Source organism: Planococcus citri, chromosome 5 (genome assembly GCF_950023065.1).
Source record: "Planococcus citri chromosome 5, ihPlaCitr1.1, whole genome shotgun sequence".
Lineage (NCBI taxonomy): Eukaryota > Metazoa > Arthropoda > Insecta > Hemiptera > Pseudococcidae > Planococcus > Planococcus citri.
Window position 1 is genome coordinate 68198396 of NC_088681.1, and position 18846 is coordinate 68217241.

An 18846-nucleotide genomic window follows, 5' to 3' on the forward strand; every position below is an offset into this window, starting at 1 on the left:
TTTTAAATCTGTATTTTTTATGAAAAATGAAATCCGCACGTTTTTGTACGCTAAAAAAAAAACTTTAAAAAAACGCGTTTCCTGGTTTTGACCGTGTGAAAACCCATTTTTTAGGCATGAAAACTTGAAATTAGAGGTAATTATCTGAGAACCTTTCATGACGTGTGATAATTCTAGAAGAAGGAAGGCAAAATTACTGCTCGAGCGAAGCGAGAGCGAAAATTTTTCTGAAAAAATTGGTTCAAGAAACGAAAAAACGTCCATTTTTGCATGTTTTGTAGGGTAAAAATCAAAAAATCCTGACATTTCCGTAGGTACTTTTTCCCAAATCCATACAATTCATTTTTTTTTAAAGCAAAAATCTGCCGCCCCCTAAAATTTGCCGCCCTAGGCAGCTGCCTATACTGCCTATACGTAAATACGGCCCTGACTTAAGCATGTTTACTAAAATTTTTTGATTCTTGAATGAATCAGTTTTTTGTTATTCCTGAAAAACGCAAAAATGGACTTATCACCTTTCCGTACTCACCGATTCAATTAATGTTGCGGAAATTTCAAGTTTCAAAAATCTACTGGAGGCTCCAGTAATGTTCAAAAAAGTCGCTGGAGGCTCCAAAACGACTTGAAATCCCCCAGCAGTCCACTTCGTAGCGTATTGAAATTGAATTTCGACTCTCCACCTCAGTTTGATGAAATTTTGTGAAAATTTAAAGTTTCAAAAATCTGCTGGAGGCTCCCGTAATTTTCAAAAAAGTCGCTGGAGGCCCTAAAATGACTTGAACCCATCTGAAGTCGTCTTCAGAGGGTGTCAAAATTGGAGTGTAGAGTAAAGTTTTGCTTTCCATCTCCATTTGATGAAATTTTGTGAAAATTCAAAGTTTCAAAAATCCGCTGGAGGCTCCAAAACGACCTGAAATTCACCTGCAGTACTTCATAGCGTATTGAAATTAGCTTTTAGAATAAATTTCAGCTTTACAACTCCAATTTGATGGAATTTTGTGAGAATTTCGATTTTCAAAAATCTGCTGGAGGCTCCAGAACTGCTCAAAACGGGTTGAAACCGTTTCCAATCGATTTGGCATGTCGAAAATAGGGTATATCCCAAATTTCAGCTGTCTTGGTCAATTTGGTAAAATTTTGATTTTTACCCTCATTTTTGGCCTGAATTCGATTTTCAAAAATTCACCAAAAATCGAAAAACGCACTTTAGCACTTGAAATTTTGACAGGTGATAAATTTTAGCATGATCTTTCGATCTATCTTTGTAAAGTTTGAAAAATTTCGTGCAAGTCCTATTGAAACGCAAAATTTACGATTTCGGCTGACCTGTCAATCAAAATGGCCGCCATTTTAGTCTGAGGCACCTATCTTTTTCTTGGCAAAGTTGCAAAAATCCTACTTTTTTGTTAAAATTGCAAAAAACACCCATTTTTGGTAAAAATTGACTATCTGAGTCTTTTTTTATCAGAATTTCCAAAAATTCGTTTTTTTGGTCAAATTTGCTGTAAAACTTGGAAAGTATTTATTTTGCCAAAATTTCAAAAAAATCCAATTTTATGATCAAAATTACAGATAAGACTCGTTTTATGTCAAAATTTTCTAAAAATTTTATTTTCCCACTGAAATAGCAAGGAATTCTTATTTGGAAATTAATTTTTTGGAGAAAGACAGAAAGGTCATCTAGAGGAGTGATCGTTTGAAAAACTCGAAAATCAGTATCGAGAATTCAGTCAGATAGGTAACATAAAAAAAAGTCCGAAAAGAGTTCATTCGGGGTGATGACAGTTCAGGATAATAGATGCGAGAGATCGTTTCATAATCCAATTTTTGGTCATTTTCTGCCACCTAATTGTTTTCCTGATCCATCAATAGGTATCTAGGTACAATATTACCAACTCCGGAGACCCGGATTAACCCCAGAATTCATTGAATTCAATACTCTGTTTGGTAAAAAATTTAATAACCTTCAATGTTTCGCCAATTTTATTCTGAAATTATATATTTTTTAATTCTGAAAAGTTCTCAGGTACACACTTATGCTGGAAAATAGTTTGTAACTATTATTTCACACGAAGAACCATCCTATAAGGAAGAACAATACATGGAATGGCCACAAAGGGAAACAGAATCCCAGAATTAAAATATTAATTACAGCATTCAACAAAATCCACTCTGTCTTTGAAGCGAACCAATGTTTATCGTATCTTTTGGGTTCACGTGCTCTTGTTTTTTCAGAACCGTATCCAATCGAATTCAAAGCCATGTGACCCAATTTTTTAAGACTCCATCCAGAATTATTATTTTCGTCCGCAGGCTTCTCTGGGATAATGGTGTATTCGATTAGCTTTTCGATTTCTTTTTCGCCTAAAAGTACATACGAAGTAATCATTATGGTGAAGAAAATTGTTTAAAAAATGATTTAGGTATAGGTACTCGTATTATTGACCGAGTTGATGTACGTATAGTCGTATACTCTAACGAAATTAGTAGGTACTTGCCTTCACTGGAATTGAAAAATTTCTCATTAATAATTCCCTGCAATTGAGGACTGACATAGATAGTCTTGGTAACACTTAGGCAAGTGCACGTGGAGTGTTTATCTTGATGGGCCTCATACTTGAAACATTTCTTCACACCGGGTCTCAATCTAATTCGTACATCCTCTCCTTCTTTAGTCTCCGTTTGGGTTAATCGAATTAACGCCTCGTTAATCAACTGAATTAACTCGATCTCTTTATCTTTGCATATTTTTTTACATTCTTCACGAGTGACATCGGTTTCAACACGGTGTTCGTCAGCAGCTGCAAAATTCTTGAAAACTAAACGTACGATAAACGTACCAGCATTTAGGTAGGTATAATTCAAAATAAAAAAATATAAGTAGATACCTGCAGAAACTTACACTGTTGCGCTAGCAAAGACGTAAGGGCGCCTTTAACGTCGAAACCCGATAAATAATTCCAAACATTGGGCGCAGCTTCCATATCTCCATTGGCTACCTTTTTCAAGACATTCGCATCGATCAAATGGCCAAACTTTGTATCAACCATATGAAGTAGTTTCTCTCTTTCACCGTCCATGAACTCTGAAGGAAACGTCAGCAAAACCAAATCCGGTCTGTCCGGAAACCTGATATCGGTTATTGAAGGTCTAGGAAGATTTTTTTTATGCTTTTTTACTTTCCCATGGGAAGAGGTATCGGTGTTTGGAATATCCCCTTGGTTATCGCCATCATCAACGTCAATAGCTGTTTTGTCCCAAACGTCGTCATCTTTTTCTAACGGACTCCATAAGTCTTTCAGAGACTCTCGAGGAATTACTTTCGTTACATATGAGGGTATTACTGCACAAAGCACAATTATCACGTAAAAAAACTCGATCCTCATCATAAATACTTGGACGATAGAGAATCAATGAGCTGAATCAATACTTTCAGAAATTTGCATTTTGCGAACGAGTGTTGTTTTCGTCATAGGCGTATGTTTCATCATCGGTGCGGCGGCATTCTTTAATACTTTATAACCAGACTGTAATTTACGAAGACACTAAAAACATCAAATGAAACGCAATATATAGCATACATTTTTCGCGACATTTATTTGAGACGTGAGAACGTAATTGCTTTCCCATCACCATCCATAGAATTCTAATGTGGATAGGTAAGTATGGTAAAATATTCCTGCGTAATAAAATTTTGCATCAGTAATTCTATTCGTCACAATTCTTTAGGTCTACGTTGCATTCCATTAGCGATCAATAATTGCGGAAAAAAGAAAAATTATTACCGAACTCAAACTGACTTAAACTAAAGCCAATATCATAAAGGAGTATGTAGGTATGTATTTCTTTAATTTATGTACTTGAAAAAACGCCACGTTTTGTGTATTTTTTGCGCCTTGGGAATAGGCAACTCCTTCAACAGAGTTGGGAAAATTTGTTTTTTTTTTCATTGAAATTTTAAAAAACCTATTCATGGAGCTGAAGAGTGATTTTAGACTAAATTGAAGCCGTTGAGTTCAATTTGACAGTTTATTTTACTCAATAATGCCAACTTACCCCACAAAAAACCCTAAGAAAATTTGTTCCGCAGTTTCCAAGCACTGTTAACAAAAAGTTTACAAAAATGTATTTTTGGATTGGGATTTTTTTAAAGCGGGATATTGGAATTATCGCATACTTGAAACAAATTATACAGAAATTTGAGCTCAACTGTCTTCATTTAGTTATTGAAAATCACTTCCCAGTCGATTGAAGACTGCTATTTTGCGTTGAAAAACTAGTGAGGTCCAGGATCTTGCAAAAAGGGTTCCCTAGATTGTATAATTTTGATTAGGATGCGGTGGTAAATAGGTAATGTAAAATGTTAAGTACCTACTACCTACTGAGAAGTAAGAACTTGAAAAATTTCACAGAAAATGGAAATCGAGTATCCGGAATGTAATCAATCAAAAAGATCGCTAATGAGTATAATGAATGAAGAAAAAAATGGTCCACTATACCACTATTTTTGTAGAAAAAAGAATAGGTAGGTATAAGAAAAAGCAGCGACATTGTTCTAATTTTCCGAAAAAATGTTACGAAAATCATGGGGAGGAGGGAATGGAGTTGAAACTTGAACTGAAAAAAGTGAAACTCAAACTGAAAAGGAAAACTGAAATGCAAGGAAGACTCATACTGAAAAAAACTTAAAATGAATTTCCAAAATATTATGAATTTGATGGGAAAAACAAAAAAACTAAGAAGGGAACCTCTTGAGATGTCCGACTCCGATTTGAACGGGACCACGATTTTTTGAAAAAGAATGGTCTAAAACCCCAAAATCCAAATTTTCAGCTTCCGAAGTTCATTTTTAGATTTTTGGCGAATTTTTGAAAATCCAAAATTGACTATTTTGGTGATTTATGATTTTTTTTAAAAAGAAGTACGTACTTGATCAGTAAAAATGTTCAAAATAAGTCCTAAAACTGATATTCACATCCAAATCCAAATTTCGCCATTTCCAGCCATTTTGGAGGCTCCAGCGCGATTTTTCAATTTCTCCAAAATTTTCAATTTGCTCCAGAAGGCGTGAATATGAAGTTGGACAGCTAAAAATCGAGTTGTGTGTTATACTCGAACTGTTTAACGAATTTATCCACATTTGAGCCGACTCTGGAGCGGACACCTCAAGAGTGGTTTTTTGACCAGCTTTTTTTCAAAATAAAAATATCCCAAAACCAAAAAATCCTCGTTTGTGAGAAAATTATTGAAATTTGCGCGAATCGCAGTATTTTGTCATGAAGTAACACCACGAGGAGCATTTCGCCATTTCCAGCTATTCTGGAGGCTCCAGCGCGATTTTTTAATTTCTCCAGAATTTTCAATTAGCTCCAGAAGGCGTGAATATGAAGTTGGGCAGCTAAAATTCGAGTTGTGTGTTATGCTTGAACTGTTTAATGAATTTATTCACATTTGAGCCGATTCTGGAGGGAACACCTCAAGAGTGGTTTTTTGACCAGCTTTTTTTCAAAATAAAAATATCCAAAAACCAAAAATTCCTCGTTTGTGAGGAAATTTTTGAAATTTGTGCGAATTGCTGTATTTTGTCATTAATTACTTAACCACACGAGAGCGAATTTCGCCATTTCCAGCCTTCCTTGGGCCTCCCTTTAATTTTTGGATATTTTTATTATGAAAAAAGCTGGTCGAAAACCCACTCGATTGAGATGTCCTCTCCAGAATCGGCTCAAATGTGAATAAATTCGTTAAGCAGGTCGAGTATAACACACAACTCGATTTTTAGCTGCCCAACTTCATATTCACGCTGGGGCAAATTGAAAATTCTGGAGAAATTTAAAAATTGCGCTGGAGCCTCCAGAATAGCTGGAAATGGCGAAATTCGCCCTCGTGGGGTTAGTTCATGACGAAATACTGCGATTCGCGCAAATTTCAAAAATTTTCTCGCAAAGGGTAAAATTTTGATTTTTTGGATATTTATATTTTGTTTTTCTTTTTTTTCAACATGAAGAGGGATCCTGTAATGAAAACATTGTGAGGAAAGAAACTTTTGTATGTGAAGTGGAACCCCAGTTTGTGATTAAACTGAAACCCTATAACATTTTTATCTATGTAAATTTTCATATGAAGTGGAACCTTTTCATTACCAGAAAGAAAATGTTCACATTGATGAACAGAACTGAGCTTGCATAAATTGAATCTTCAACTGAAGGTGCAACACAACTAACACAAGCCTAATCAATCCAGCCCTCTGATTTGCCTTTTTTTTCAACTCAACCCATTACCATTTATTAGTTTATAGTTTATCAATGCATTAGTTCGATAGAACCTCTGATAATCATAATAATATAAGTCATTAAATCTGGATACTTCACCAGTTCACCGAGCATAAGTAGTCATGATAACCCCAAATATTGAAAATTCAGGTGATAAAAAATTTCCTTTGTGGGTATGAAAGTCCATGATGAATTTGAGTGGTAGGTTATCATATGATATCCAAATTTTTGAGCTTTTTTCTTCATCTATATACTGACAGTGGTTGCCCTCCTACCAAAATTGCAAATTAAAAATTCTGATTACCCAAATTTTCGTTGATTTAGTTCACTTTGAGAATTTCTGTTGGGTAAACATGTCTGAATTTGAGTTAACTTGGTAGGACTAATGGAATGTGAATTTGAGAAAAATTTTTGCATAGATCAGAGCATCAATGAAAATTGATCCGATGATCCCTACCAAAATTTGTGATGAATAATCATGATAACCCCAAATATTGAAAATTCAGGTGATAAAAAATTTCCTTTATGGGTAATGAAAGTCCATGGTGAATTTGAGTGGTAGGTTATCATATCATATGATATCCAAATTTTCGTTGATTTAGTTCACTTTGAGAATTTCTGTTGGGTAACGATGTCTGAATTTGAGTAAACTTGGTAGGACTAATGGAATGTGAATTTGAGAAAATTTTTTGCATGGATCAGAGCAATGAAAATTGAAAATTGATCCGATGATGGCGATGATCCCTACTAAAATTTCTGATGAATGATCATGATAACACCAAATATTGGAAATTCAGGTGATAAAAAATTTCCTTTGTGGGTAATGAAAGTCCATGGTGAATTTGAGTGGTAGGTTATCATATGATATCCAAATTTTTGAGCTTTTTTCTTCATCTATACTCACAGTGGTTGCCCTCCTACCAAAATTGCAAATTAAAAATCCTGATTACCCAAATTTTCAACGATTTAGTTCACTTTGAGAATTTCTGTTGGGTAAAGATGTCTGAATTTGAGTGAACTTGGTAGGACTAATGGAATGTGAATTTGAGAAAATTTTTTGCATAGATCAGAGCAATGAAAATTGATCCGATGATCCCTACTAAAATTTCTGATGAATAATCATGATAACCCCAAATATTGAAAATTCAGGTGATAAAAAATTTCCTTTGTGGGTAATGAAAGTCCATGGTAAATTTTAGTGGTAGGTTATCATATCATATGATATCCAAATTTTCGTTGATTTAGTTCACTTTGAGAATTTCTGTAGAGAAAACATGTCTGAATTTGAGTAAACTTGATAGGATTAATGGAATGTGAATTTGAGAAATTTTTTTGCATAGATCAGAGCAATGAAAATTTATCCCTACTAAAATTTCTGATGAATAATCATGATTACCCCAAATATTGAAAATTCAGGTGATAAAAAATTTCCTTTGTGGGTAATGAAAGTCCATGGTGAATTTGAGTGGTAGGTTATCATATGATATCCAAATTTTTGAGCTTTTTTCTTCATCTATACTGACAGTGGTTGCCCTCCTACCAAAATTGCAAATTAAAAATTCTGATTATCCAAATTTTCGTTGATTTAGTTCACTTTGAGAATTTCTGTTGGGTAAACATGTCTGAATTTGAGTAAACTTGGTAGGACTAATGGAATGTGAATTTGAGAAAATTTTTTGCATGGATCAGAGCAATGAAAATTGAAAATTGATCCGATGATCCCTACTAAAATTTCTGATGAATGATCATGATAACACCAAATATTGGAAATTCAGGTGATAAAAAATTTCCTTTGTGGGTAATGAAAGTCCATGGTGAATTTGAGTGGTAGGTTATCATATGATATCCAAATTTTTGAGCTTTTTTCTTCATCTATACTCACAGTGGTTGCCCTCCTACCAAAATTGCAAATTAAAAATTCTGATTATCCAAATTTTCGTTGATTTAATAGTTCACTTTGAGAATTTCTGTTGGGTAAACATGTCTGAATTTGAGTAAACTTGGTATGTTTAATGGAATGTGAATTTGAGAAAAATTTTTGCATAGATCAGAGCAATGAAAATTTATCCCTACTAAAATTTCTGATGAATAATCATGATTACCCCAAATATTGAAAATTCAGGTGATAAAAAATTTCCTTTGTGGGTAATGAAAGTCCTTGGTGAATTTGAGTGGTAGGTTATCATATGATATCCAAATTTTTGAGCTTTTTTCTTTATCTATACTGACAGTGGTTGCCCTCCTACCAAAATTGCAAATTAAAAATCCTGATTGTGATTATCCATTATCCAAATTTTCAATTTTCATCAATTTAGTTCACTTTGAGAATTTCTGTAGAGAAAACATGTCTGAATTTGAGTAAACTTGGTATGTTTAATGGAATGTGAATTTGAGAAAATTTTTTGCATTGATCAGAGCAATGAAAATTTATCCCTACTAAAATTTCTGATGAATAATCATGATTACCCCAAATATTGAAAATTCAGGTGATAAAAAATTTCCTTTGTGGGTAATGAAAGTTCCTTGGTGAATTTGAGTGGTAGGTTATCATATGATATCCAAATTTTTGAGCTTTTTTCTTTATCTATACTGACAGTGGTTGCCCTCCTACCAAAATTGCAAATTAAAAATCCTGATTGTGATTATCCATTATCCAAATTTTCAATTTTCATCAATTTAGTTCACTTTGAGAATTTCTGTAGAGAAAACATGTCTGAATTTGAGTAAACTTGGTACTGGTGATTGGTGAAGGAGGCATTGTAGTGCCACCGTGATCAAGCTCGCCCTGCATCGAACTTTGACTATATAGATATACTACGTATATGGACTGCTAACCCTTATCAAAGTGTAAAATGTAAACATAAAAGTCCACGCAACAAAATCGACGGTTCTAGTTGAAGCATGCAATTGTATGCGAGGATGACGCGAGGTGACGCGCGCATCCAAGGTTCCGTACTGTGAGAGCCAATGAGCAACGTTTTCAGGCAACGAACACCGCGTTTCATTGAGTGGACTTTGAAAATCTGGCTTACACGATTTCTCCATATAACCAACGTTAAATTGATAAGAATCAGCAGTCCATATACGTAGTATATCTATATAGTCAATGGCATCGAATGTAAATATGTAAACAGAAGATGATCTGAATTCTGAACCATATCTGAACTGTATACTCAACTGAAAAAATATTTATAAGACACCCAACATCTATCATCTATGATGAAGTAAGAAACAAATGATATTATGTTGATGAATTTATTTCTAGTTAATTAATTATCGCGCGATTACACAATTAATGAATAATGAAGTGTTCTCGGGCTATGATCAACCCAAGAAAGTGAATCGTAGGATCCCACTTCAATCAGATAATTTTTGTGTAAGGAAGGTTCCAGTTCATGCATAAAATTTGCACATGAAGTAGGATCCGGTTCCACTTTAGTGATACATAGGTTCCACTTTGGCCGATGGTCCCAGTTTATATACACTAATGTACCCAGGGTTTTTTTGAAAAAAAGCTGGTCAAAAAACCACGCTTGAGGTCCCCAGAATCGGCTCAAATGTGAATAAATTCAGTAGGTAAACAGTTCGAGCATAATACACAACTTGAATTTTAGCTGTCCAACTTCATATTCACGCCTTCTGGAGCAAATTGATAATTCTGGAGAAATTGAAAAATCGCACTGGAGGCTCCAGAATGGACGAAAATGGCGGAACTCGGCCTGAGGGGGTTTGTTGTGTTCAAAATACAGCGATTTGCGCAAATTTCAAAAATTTCCTTGCAAAGGGTAAAATTTTGATTTTTTGGATATTTATATTTTGAAAAAAAGCTGGTCAAAAAACCACGCTTGAGGTCCCCAGAATCGGCTCAAATGTGAATAAATTCAGTAGGTAAACAGTTCGAGCATAATACACAACTTGAATTTTAGCTGCCAAACTATATATTCACGTCTTCTGGAGCAAATTCAAAATTCTGGAGAAATTGAAAAATAGCGCTGGAGGCTCCAGAATGGCTGGAAATGGTGAAATCTGAATTTGGGGGGTTAATATCAGTTCTAGGACTTATTTTTAACATTTTTACTGATCAAGTACGTACTTCTTTAAAAAAAACATAAATCACCAAAATAGTCAATTTTGGATTTTCAAAAATTCACCAAAAATCGTAAAATGAACTTGGGCTGCTAAAAATTTGGATTCGGAGGTTTTAGAACATGCTCTTTCCAAAAATTGCGGTCCCGTTCAAACTTCAAATCGGAGGTGGACACCTCAAGAGGTTCCCCTGTGAGTCTGAAACTGAAAATTGAAATAATAAACAAAATTGATTAATTGACATTATTGACAATACTTATTGACATTGAAAAATATTGAAATGAACAAAACAAAACTGAAAAGAGCAAAACTCATTTTTTGGTAGATCATTATTTTTTTCAATAAATTTCCAAAATAGTATTACTCTACAATCTACATTCTAAATTCTAATAATTTCTATTCTACATTAAAAAGTAAAAATAAAAACAAAATATAAAATAATACTTAATTGAATAATTAATAAATTAAAATAAAAAAGTAAATTACCTAGCTGACGTCATGTAGACTGGAAAATGCACTATTTTATCCAGTTTTTTCGTCAAGTTCCATGGATATTCCAGCTGATAAGAGCTGATAATGTTTCGCTTGAAAATAAATTTACGCGTTTCCATGAAAACCTAATGTTTTTGCTATTTTCACAGCATTTTCTCAGATTTATTCATCAACTTCGTCGTCTTTTATTCGGTTTCTTTCGAAAAATGCCATCATTCGCTTCCAAAGTGAGTATCTTCGTTCAATATTTCTTAAAATAATTCATTTTTTTCGTCTAACACCAGTTGTTTTTCACAGGACGAAGGATTCCGGCCACATAAACGCACAGGAGTTTGGTCTACTGAAACTGTCCGGTAAGAGAAATGAAAAATTTGGAAAACAGCTCACCAAAGTTATCTACCTACATACAATACGAATATTTTTATTCATACTATACTAAACTTGATATATGTAATGTATCTTGCATTGTAGGCAGAAAACCAGTATACCGGAAAGAATAACGAACCATCCGCTAAACGGTAAGCTCGATTTTTTTCTCATTCTCAACCAATCACCATTACCTATATCATTCTAAGCTATCATCGTTTTCGTACTTTAGAAAGTTTCGAATCAAATACTCTAGACAATGAAGACGAAACTGGAATCTCCACTGGCAAGTAAGGAGTACCTAGTACATTGGTCGCTAAATAATTCTAATTTCATATCATGTTCGGACGTCTAAATAACATCCGACGATTGAATTTTTAGAACGAATTTCAACGACGTTGTTAAAAGTCACATGAAATCCAAGTTACTCAAGCTACCAGCTTTCGAGAATTGCAAAGATATTAATATCGGCTTATTACTGAATCAGTTTAATGACGAAGAAGATGTGAAAGATGTAGGTTTCATATTATTATTTTTATATTCCATTATTGCGGTACTAGGATTAATTATCTTCAACGTTGTATCTTACTTAGGAGGATACCGTTTGGACTCATGATTCTTTATTTGCTGAGATAACCAGTAAACTTCGAAAATGATTCGATCATGCAGTTGAATATTACGTACGTTATCATGTGCTGTGATGGTAAATCTTTCATGCTGGACAATTTCTACACACGATAGACTTTATGTCTAGTGATTTTATTTAAGATGGGATATTCTTAGGGTGTATTATCATTTAGATGTGAATCATAGTTATCGAATTTACACTCATGGTTCTCTATTGGCTGAGATTAATGGTCAGTTTCGAACTTCAGTTTGGATACTGCGTTCGTCATCGTGATCTGTAAAGTGAAATCTTCAGTGTTGAGCATTCCGAAACACTCATACGGTGAAGTTATGTGTCTCTTTAGTAGTCATTTCAATTTAAATGTGATTTTTTTTTTTTTAATTAAAAAAATTGAGAAAATTACTTACTCGTAGAAAGTTTGGTCTTGATTTTTACATTATTATTCGCAATATTACCAGTACGACTTTTCAGCACACAACCTTAAATATTTCAAGTAAAAGATTACTAATTAAAAGTTGACTTTTCAAATAATTTGTTTAAAATTTTTTAAATAATCCACATGGTATACCTTATTCTTGATTTTTTTTACGATTATTAGTAATATTTAAATTAAAAGAAATAATAATAATAATCGAGTGAATTTTTTATTTTTAATTTTTTAATATTTTTTTTTCTAGTTTTCATTTCACCAAGTTTTGCTCTGTTCGTTGCCGATAGCTGCAGTGCCATGTTAATAGAGATAGAAATGTTCCGCATGTTTATGGGATATTGTCTCATTTTAAAAACGTACCTACCTATTATTTTAATCATAATTTCGACTGATATTTTATTAAAAAATGAAATTGTTTAAAAGTGCAAAGGCAACGTAAATAAGGTAAATGTAGAACAAGCAATGGCAAAATATGAACAAAAGTACAAGGATGAGCCCGTGATAAGCGATAAATTCTCCTATATCGTCATCTACATCTCGTTTAGCCCTCGATTTCCAACCTGTCAGGTGCATTCCCATGTTCGCCATGTTTCTCCAACTTAAGAAATCATTGTAATTTGTGACAGTTTTCGTAGGTTCGTCTTCGAGAATTATTTCAGGTAACGATTTACCTGGCAAAAAAGATCTTAATTAGAATTTATGTGATTTCACTTTACGTAGGTAGCAGTATGTCTTTGCCTCTTTAGTCTACAGTCGAATTGACAAATTTTTGAGCAAATTTATCTAAAAATCAGTATTATTTTTTTTTAAGCTGGCGTCATCAAGACGAAAGCTCAAAAAATTCTGCCGAAATGCTCGAAAAAAAATTTCGTTAAAATTGTGTTGCGATACTTACCACTTTTGAGAAATTTTTTCTCCATGAGTTCTTTCAATCTGGGGCTAACTTTCACCATGTAGCCTCCATCGAGGCATTTACATTCATCCGTTTTTGAGTCATAACTGAAACTTTTTTTCGGATCTTGAGAGAACTCGAAACGATAATCTTCTTTGGTCAACGAAGAAATAACATTCTGTATGGATGTTTGCAAATAGTTCATTGTGCCCGATTGATTTTTATGACATATTTTTCTACACTGTTTCTTGCTCTTGATCCCAATCAAAGGTGATTGCTTTGATTTTAAAATACTGCCCACTACATATATTAATTGTGAAAATTGGTTCAATTTATATATATTTCAATGATAAAAAAATCGTAATTGGAATTTATACTCACCAACTGCTTTACCTACCATTATTTAGTATACCGTTGATCCAATAACTATGAAAATCAGCTTTGGATAAATAATCAAAAACACCATCACTGGATTCAATCTTCATCACCTCTTCCGTCATCGTTTCGCCGAAAAAGTTCTCGAGTTTTTTCTTCACAGCTCCCAAAACATCGACAGCTCCGTTTTCGTAAATCCCTTCCGGAAATTCCAACGGTACTAAAGGTGGTAATTCGCCATTTTGTAAGCTTACGTCGTCGTTCGACGATGTATTTTTAAAATGAACATTAGCTCGAAGATTTTGTTCGTCATCTTTGGCAGTATTTCTTAAATCTATATTGTCTAATGTCTTTAGAAAAATCAATAAGAATGTTAAGATCATGTTTGTAGCGTACGTGTTTCACTCTATTTAGAAGTGTACCGAAGTTGTTAATTGTAACGAGTTTTATGAAAGGTTGAGTGATTTATTGACAAATGTTTAAACTTCGGTCTCGTTGCGTAAAAAACATTCATCATAGTTTGTTAAAATTATTTGAAAAATTTTCCCTCGAACTAAGTAAGCCTTTTTTGATTTATTGGTTCGCGTCTTCACCTGTCTGTGCGTTACTGAAACTGTTTAAAAAGCTTGTTTGCATTTTTTCTCTCTCTTTCTCCTTTTTTTTTTTACAAGTTTTATTACGTAGGTACATACCTACTTATATGTATTGTGAATTTACTCGAAAATACATTAGAATAGAATAACGAGAATATGGTACAGAATTTGAACTGGAAGAAAATCCGCTAAAATACGAATATGAATTAGCACGTTTCCCATTTTTCGAAATTCGGTAGATTCTTCACTTTCTAGTCCTGTTAGCGGAGTCAGCAGTTGTGAAAATGTCTACCTATGTGAATAAAGTCGTCCGGTTTGTTGGTTTGAATAACGAATAAGAAATTCATAAGTCTGGTTCAAGCTATGAATGGATTACCTATAAGTATTATTCTACTCGTAATTGGTCCACAGTCCACTTAGAAAAAGTGCTCTATTAATCAAATTTTGCTGACATTTTTCTGATTGGACAAATTCTGTTGGTTTGCTGTAAATGTGGATCTAAAGTGTCAAAAAAAGTGTATTTTGTATTTTCGTAGTCTGAGGGGGCAGGGTGAGGGTGTAGGGGAGGCTAACGCAGTGGAATTTTCAAATCAAATCAAATCAAATATATTTATTGCAGGTCACAGCTTTCGCTGCATTTACAATGTCATACAAAAAGGTACTAATAGATACAGGTAGGTATGAATAACAGTTAGCATACAGGCCATTTTTTAAATGTTACATACATTTATAGAAGGGTTTAAAACGATAAAAATTATTGAAAATTGAAATTTAAAAAATAAAAATTAAAAATATGAATATAAATGAAGTAGAATACTTAATGAAAAAAAAAAAAAACAAGTAAATAAAAAAAGAAAGAAAAAAAACAAGGGAAACAAAGTAAGCTTATGAGTTTAGCTGTAGCATTTCTTCAACATCATAGAACGCATATCTCTGTAGCCAATTTTTCAACTTCTTCTTAAAAAGGTTTTTGGATTGTATATTTTTTAGTTCTTGTGGTATTTTATTATAAATTTTTGAGGCCATAAAATCAACGTTACGTTGCATAATTTTTGTTCTTAAATTTTCACCTATTGCCAAATGTTTGAATCTTGTTTCATATGTGTGAGAAGGGACCTTGAGATTTATTATTCCATTCTTTATCATAATACACAGTTGAAGTATGTACTCACAGGGAGCTGGCAGTATCATGTTTTCAATAAAGACTGGTTTACAGGATTCTCTTGGATGTTTTCGAAACATTATTCTTACAGCTCTTTTTTGTATTAATAGTACACGTTGGAGTAGACTGGGATTACCACCCCAAAGTGCTATTCCATAGCTTAGATTAGAATGAAATAGGCCAAAATATGCAAGTTTTAAAGTGTGAGAGTGTGTTATTTCACGGAGCTGTCGTAGTAAGTAGGTATAAGTGGAAAGTTTTTTGATTAAATGGTCCACTTGGTTATTCCATTTCAAGTCAGAGTCTATTAGAACTCCTAAAAATTTAGTTGAATCTATATTATCCTGTAACTTTCTGTTATAGAAGAAGGTACCTTACCAAATCCCAAGAAATGTGTTTTATTTAAATTTAGTATCATTTTGTTTGCCGAGAACCAAGCTATCAACCTATTCATGATGCCCTGAATGTGACTACTATCAATACCTTCATCTATTTCTAGAAGAGCTGTTGTATCATCCGCAAATTCTGTGAGACCGTATCCAAAATAAGGTGATAAATCATTGATATAAATAATAAAGAACAGTGGACCTAAGATGGATCCTTGAAGTACCCCTTGCTTAATAGGTTCCACATCAGAAAATGTGCTATTGTTGATTTTTACAATTTGGGCTCTATCAGATAAGTAGCTTTTGACCTAATCTGATAGTATACCTCTAACACCATATCTCTCCAATTTTTCTAGCAGAATGTTGTGGTCAACCCTGTCAAAAGCCTTAGACAAGTCACAAAGAACTGCTAATAGATTTTTCTTTTGTTGGAGACCATTCAGTACCTCATGAACAAATTTATAGATTGCATAAGTGGTATTCATATTTTTCCTAAAGCCAAACTGGGATGGGTGGAGTAATTTATGTTTTTCAAAGAAATCTGATAATCTTTTGTGGAATATTTTTTCAAATACTTTAGAGAAAACTGGGGTAATTGATATTGGTCTGTAATTATTCAGTTTATCTCTCTCTCCATTTTTAAAGACAGGTGTTACTACACTGGTTTTCATTTCATGTGGATAAACACCCTTTTCAATGGATTCATTGAAAAGTGTGGCAAGGGGGTAAGCAACAAAAGGGGCTGAGAGTTTCAGTGTGTTAACATCAATGCCAAGATGATCTTTTGATGTGGAATTTTTGAGGGAATTTATTATGCTGAGTACTTCATACATGTTGGTGGGTTCACAAAAAAAGGAGGGGAGTGTGTGATTTACTAGTGAGAGAGGGTCAAGGCCATGTGATATTTGGGGCTGATCTGGCAGCTTTGTGAAAAATGAGTTAAAAAGTTGAGCAATTTCAATGGGGTCTTTTGTTGGTATATTACTATTAGAGATAATTTTAATAGACTGTTGATTATTTGGTCTATGGTTTATAATTTCCCATGCTGTTTTGTTATAATTACATGAGGCTGAGATTTTCTCATCAATTGCATGTTTCTTAGCTGAAGCCACTAATAGTTTGTATTCAGTTTTTTTAACTTTTATTTCTCTCTCAAATATGGTGATTTGATTATTTGGCTGAATTCTCTGATATCTTGTAGCTCATGTTTTAATTTCTTTAGTTTCTCTTTAAAGTGGGGTGAAAATTTTGTGTTCATTTTTTTTGATGGGTAATTTTTAGTAACTATAGGGAAGGATTGGTTGAAATATTTTACATATGTATTTTGAAAAATGCTGAACTTCAACTGAAAATCATTACCCTGGAGCATGCTATCCCAGTCTACTGTGTCCAGAGAGTTCACAAATAACTGCTTATTATAATTACTAAAATTACGAGTTCTTAAGCTAAATGGTTCTGTTTTAGGTGATCTAGACTCTAATGATATAGCTAAAAGTATTCCATCATGGTCAGAGATATGCGTCCTACAAACATTCACTTTGAATGACATATTCTTATCACATATAAAGTTATCTAGGCAATTATTCAGCCTAGTTGGCTCCTTGCAGCAGAGGAGTAGGCTGCATGATATCATCAGATCAAGAAGTTTTTGAGACATACTGGACTTGATTAATGTATTTATGTTCAGATCCCCTCCAATAACCAATTTTTTCCCCAAATTTTGAGAGTGAAATATTGCTTGTTCTATTTTATTAAAGAAAACATCCAGATTTCCAGCAGGTGGCCTGTATACAGAGAGCACATTAATACCCCTACTGGTAAGGTTTACCCCACAGATTTCAATGTCTCCTTCCCGCCCCTTCCGTCTAAAAAAAGAACTCGCAGTCTATTAAAATATGCTGAAATTTTTCCAAAAATCCAAATTTGAAAAGTTTTAAGAACCCAAAATTGGGTCATGATATTTGGAATTTTGAAAAAATTTCAAGCAACCAATCAAAATGAGTTTAAATTTTTTCAAGAAATTAAAATATTTTGACAAAAATATTTTTTGAGCAATTTTGAGAAACTTAAATCTCAAAATTGATTCACATTTTTGTAGATTATCAAAAAATTCTAATGCTTAGCATCAAACTGGGTTAAAATTTCGGCATAAAATCAGAAATCTCCGTCTTAACATTTTTTAGAATTTTCTGAATTAAAAAAGTTGAAAACTGTGTTTCTGTTTTTTTCTTTTTTATTAACTACTGATTGCCAAAAAAGCAAAAAACCCTTCTTTTTATAATAATTGCAAAAAATCTAGCTCTCTTGCCAAAAATGATAAAAAAACTTATCCATTTTGAAAAAATTGCCTAAAATTGTACCTCTGCCAAAAATGCGAAAAACCCTGTTTTTTCCATAAACAAATTCAACTGTTTTGCTTGAAAAGCAAAAAGTTATGTTTTTTACAATTTTTCTTGCAAAAATCGAAAAAATTTACCTACCTATGCTATTTTTCCAAAAATGCAAAATATTCTGCTTTTGTGCAAAAAGGCAAAAAATTGTGTCGGGTTTTTTCAAAAAACTGCTTTTACTCAACAATCTACAAAATTCTGTTTTTTTGCAAAAAATGTGAAAAAATAGTGTTTTTCTTTTTACTTAAAATGGCAAACATTTTGTTAATTTTGTAGAAATTCTGCTTGTGCAAAACTGCCAAATTGCTGTTTTTTGCAAAAATTGCAAAAAAAAGGTGAAAAAAACTGTTTTTTTTTGTTTTTTTTTTTTACCGAAAACGCCAAAAATTCTGTTAGTTTTGTAGAAATTCTGCTTTTGCAAAAATTCCAAATTTCTGTTTTTTCCAAAATTGTGCCTGGAAAGAATAAAGCCATGTTTTTTTTTAAAATTTTTCTTACAAAATTTGAAATTTTTTGATTTTTTTCCAAAATGGAAACATTTTTTTTTTAGTAAAGAACAGCACTCTTTGGGGGGAGGGGGGTATAAAATCATGTTCCTTTGGCAAAAAATTCAACAAATATTGCTTTGTTGAAATACTTAATCTTAAAATCGTGCTGTTTGCCTGTAAAAAACACTGTTTTTTTTTGCCAAAATTGGAAAAACAGAAAAATGTCGATTTGAATATCTACGTTTTGACTGAACCGTCCTCCCTCTTTCACAATTATCGATACATT

At 33.1% G+C, this 18846-nt stretch overlaps 3 protein-coding genes across 5 annotated transcripts; 1 reads left to right on the forward strand and 2 right to left on the reverse strand.

Annotated features, from left to right (window-relative positions):
- Nucleotides 1–1965: 1965 nt before the first annotated feature.
- On the reverse strand, nucleotides 1966–3422 carry LOC135847641 (uncharacterized). Its single transcript, XM_065367275.1, has 3 exons — nucleotides 2903–3422; nucleotides 2499–2819; nucleotides 1966–2364 (listed from the first exon to the last, which is right to left on the reverse strand). The coding sequence occupies exons 1-3, from the start codon at nucleotides 3387–3389 to the stop codon at nucleotides 2066–2068; spliced, it is 1107 nt and encodes a 368-aa protein (XP_065223347.1). The 5' UTR covers nucleotides 3390–3422; the 3' UTR covers nucleotides 1966–2065.
- Nucleotides 3423–10918: 7496 nt separating this feature from the next.
- LOC135847396 (uncharacterized) lies at nucleotides 10919–12220 on the forward strand. Of its 3 annotated transcripts, none has more exons than XM_065366902.1 (7): nucleotides 10919–11077; nucleotides 11148–11203; nucleotides 11322–11368; nucleotides 11449–11506; nucleotides 11598–11730; nucleotides 11810–11919; nucleotides 12000–12220. In XM_065366902.1, exons 1-6 carry the CDS (start codon nucleotides 10979–10981, stop codon nucleotides 11870–11872), a joined length of 456 nt encoding a protein of 151 aa, XP_065222974.1. In that variant the 5' UTR covers nucleotides 10919–10978; the 3' UTR covers nucleotides 11873–11919; nucleotides 12000–12220. The 3 variants fall into 3 exon arrangements, with proteins under 3 accessions (XP_065222974.1, XP_065222975.1, XP_065222972.1); XM_065366903.1 differs by having other exon boundaries at nucleotides 11810–11896; XM_065366900.1 differs by having other exon boundaries at nucleotides 11810–12220.
- A 263-nt stretch (nucleotides 12221–12483) lies between these two features.
- Nucleotides 12484–13938, reverse strand: LOC135847395 (uncharacterized). The gene is made up of 3 exons (XM_065366899.1): nucleotides 13564–13938; nucleotides 13170–13466; nucleotides 12484–12945 (listed from the first exon to the last, which is right to left on the reverse strand). The coding sequence occupies exons 1-3, from the start codon at nucleotides 13922–13924 to the stop codon at nucleotides 12674–12676; spliced, it is 930 nt and encodes a 309-aa protein (XP_065222971.1). The 5' UTR covers nucleotides 13925–13938; the 3' UTR covers nucleotides 12484–12673.
- Nucleotides 13939–18846: the final 4908 nt, after the last annotated feature.

Excerpts from the sequence above, each read along its gene's own strand:
- LOC135847641 (XM_065367275.1), bottom strand. The coding sequence starts at position 3,389 with ATGATGAGGATCGAGTTTTTTTACGTGATAATTGTGCTTTGTGCAGTA. Across the intron at positions 2,820-2,902 it reads GTCTTTGCTAGCGCAACAGT|TTTTCAAGAATTTTGCAGCT; the intron begins GTAAGTTTCTGC and ends TCGTACGTTTAG. Across the intron at positions 2,365-2,498 it reads ATTTTTCAATTCCAGTGAAG|GCGAAAAAGAAATCGAAAAG; the intron begins GCAAGTACCTAC and ends ATGTACTTTTAG.
- LOC135847396 (XM_065366900.1), top strand. The coding sequence starts at position 10,979 with ATGTTTTTGCTATTTTCACAGCATTTTCTCAGATTTATTCATCAACTT. Across the intron at positions 11,078-11,147 it reads TGCCATCATTCGCTTCCAAA|GACGAAGGATTCCGGCCACA; the intron begins GTGAGTATCTTC and ends TGTTTTTCACAG. Across the intron at positions 11,731-11,809 it reads ACGAAGAAGATGTGAAAGAT|GAGGATACCGTTTGGACTCA; the intron begins GTAGGTTTCATA and ends TATCTTACTTAG.
- LOC135847395 (XM_065366899.1), bottom strand. The coding sequence starts at position 13,924 with ATGATCTTAACATTCTTATTGATTTTTCTAAAGACATTAGACAATATA. Across the intron at positions 13,467-13,563 it reads CAACGGTATACTAAATAATG|TGGGCAGTATTTTAAAATCA; the intron begins GTAGGTAAAGCA and ends TAATATATGTAG. Across the intron at positions 12,946-13,169 it reads GAAAAAATTTCTCAAAAGTG|GTAAATCGTTACCTGAAATA; the intron begins GTAAGTATCGCA and ends CTTTTTTGCCAG.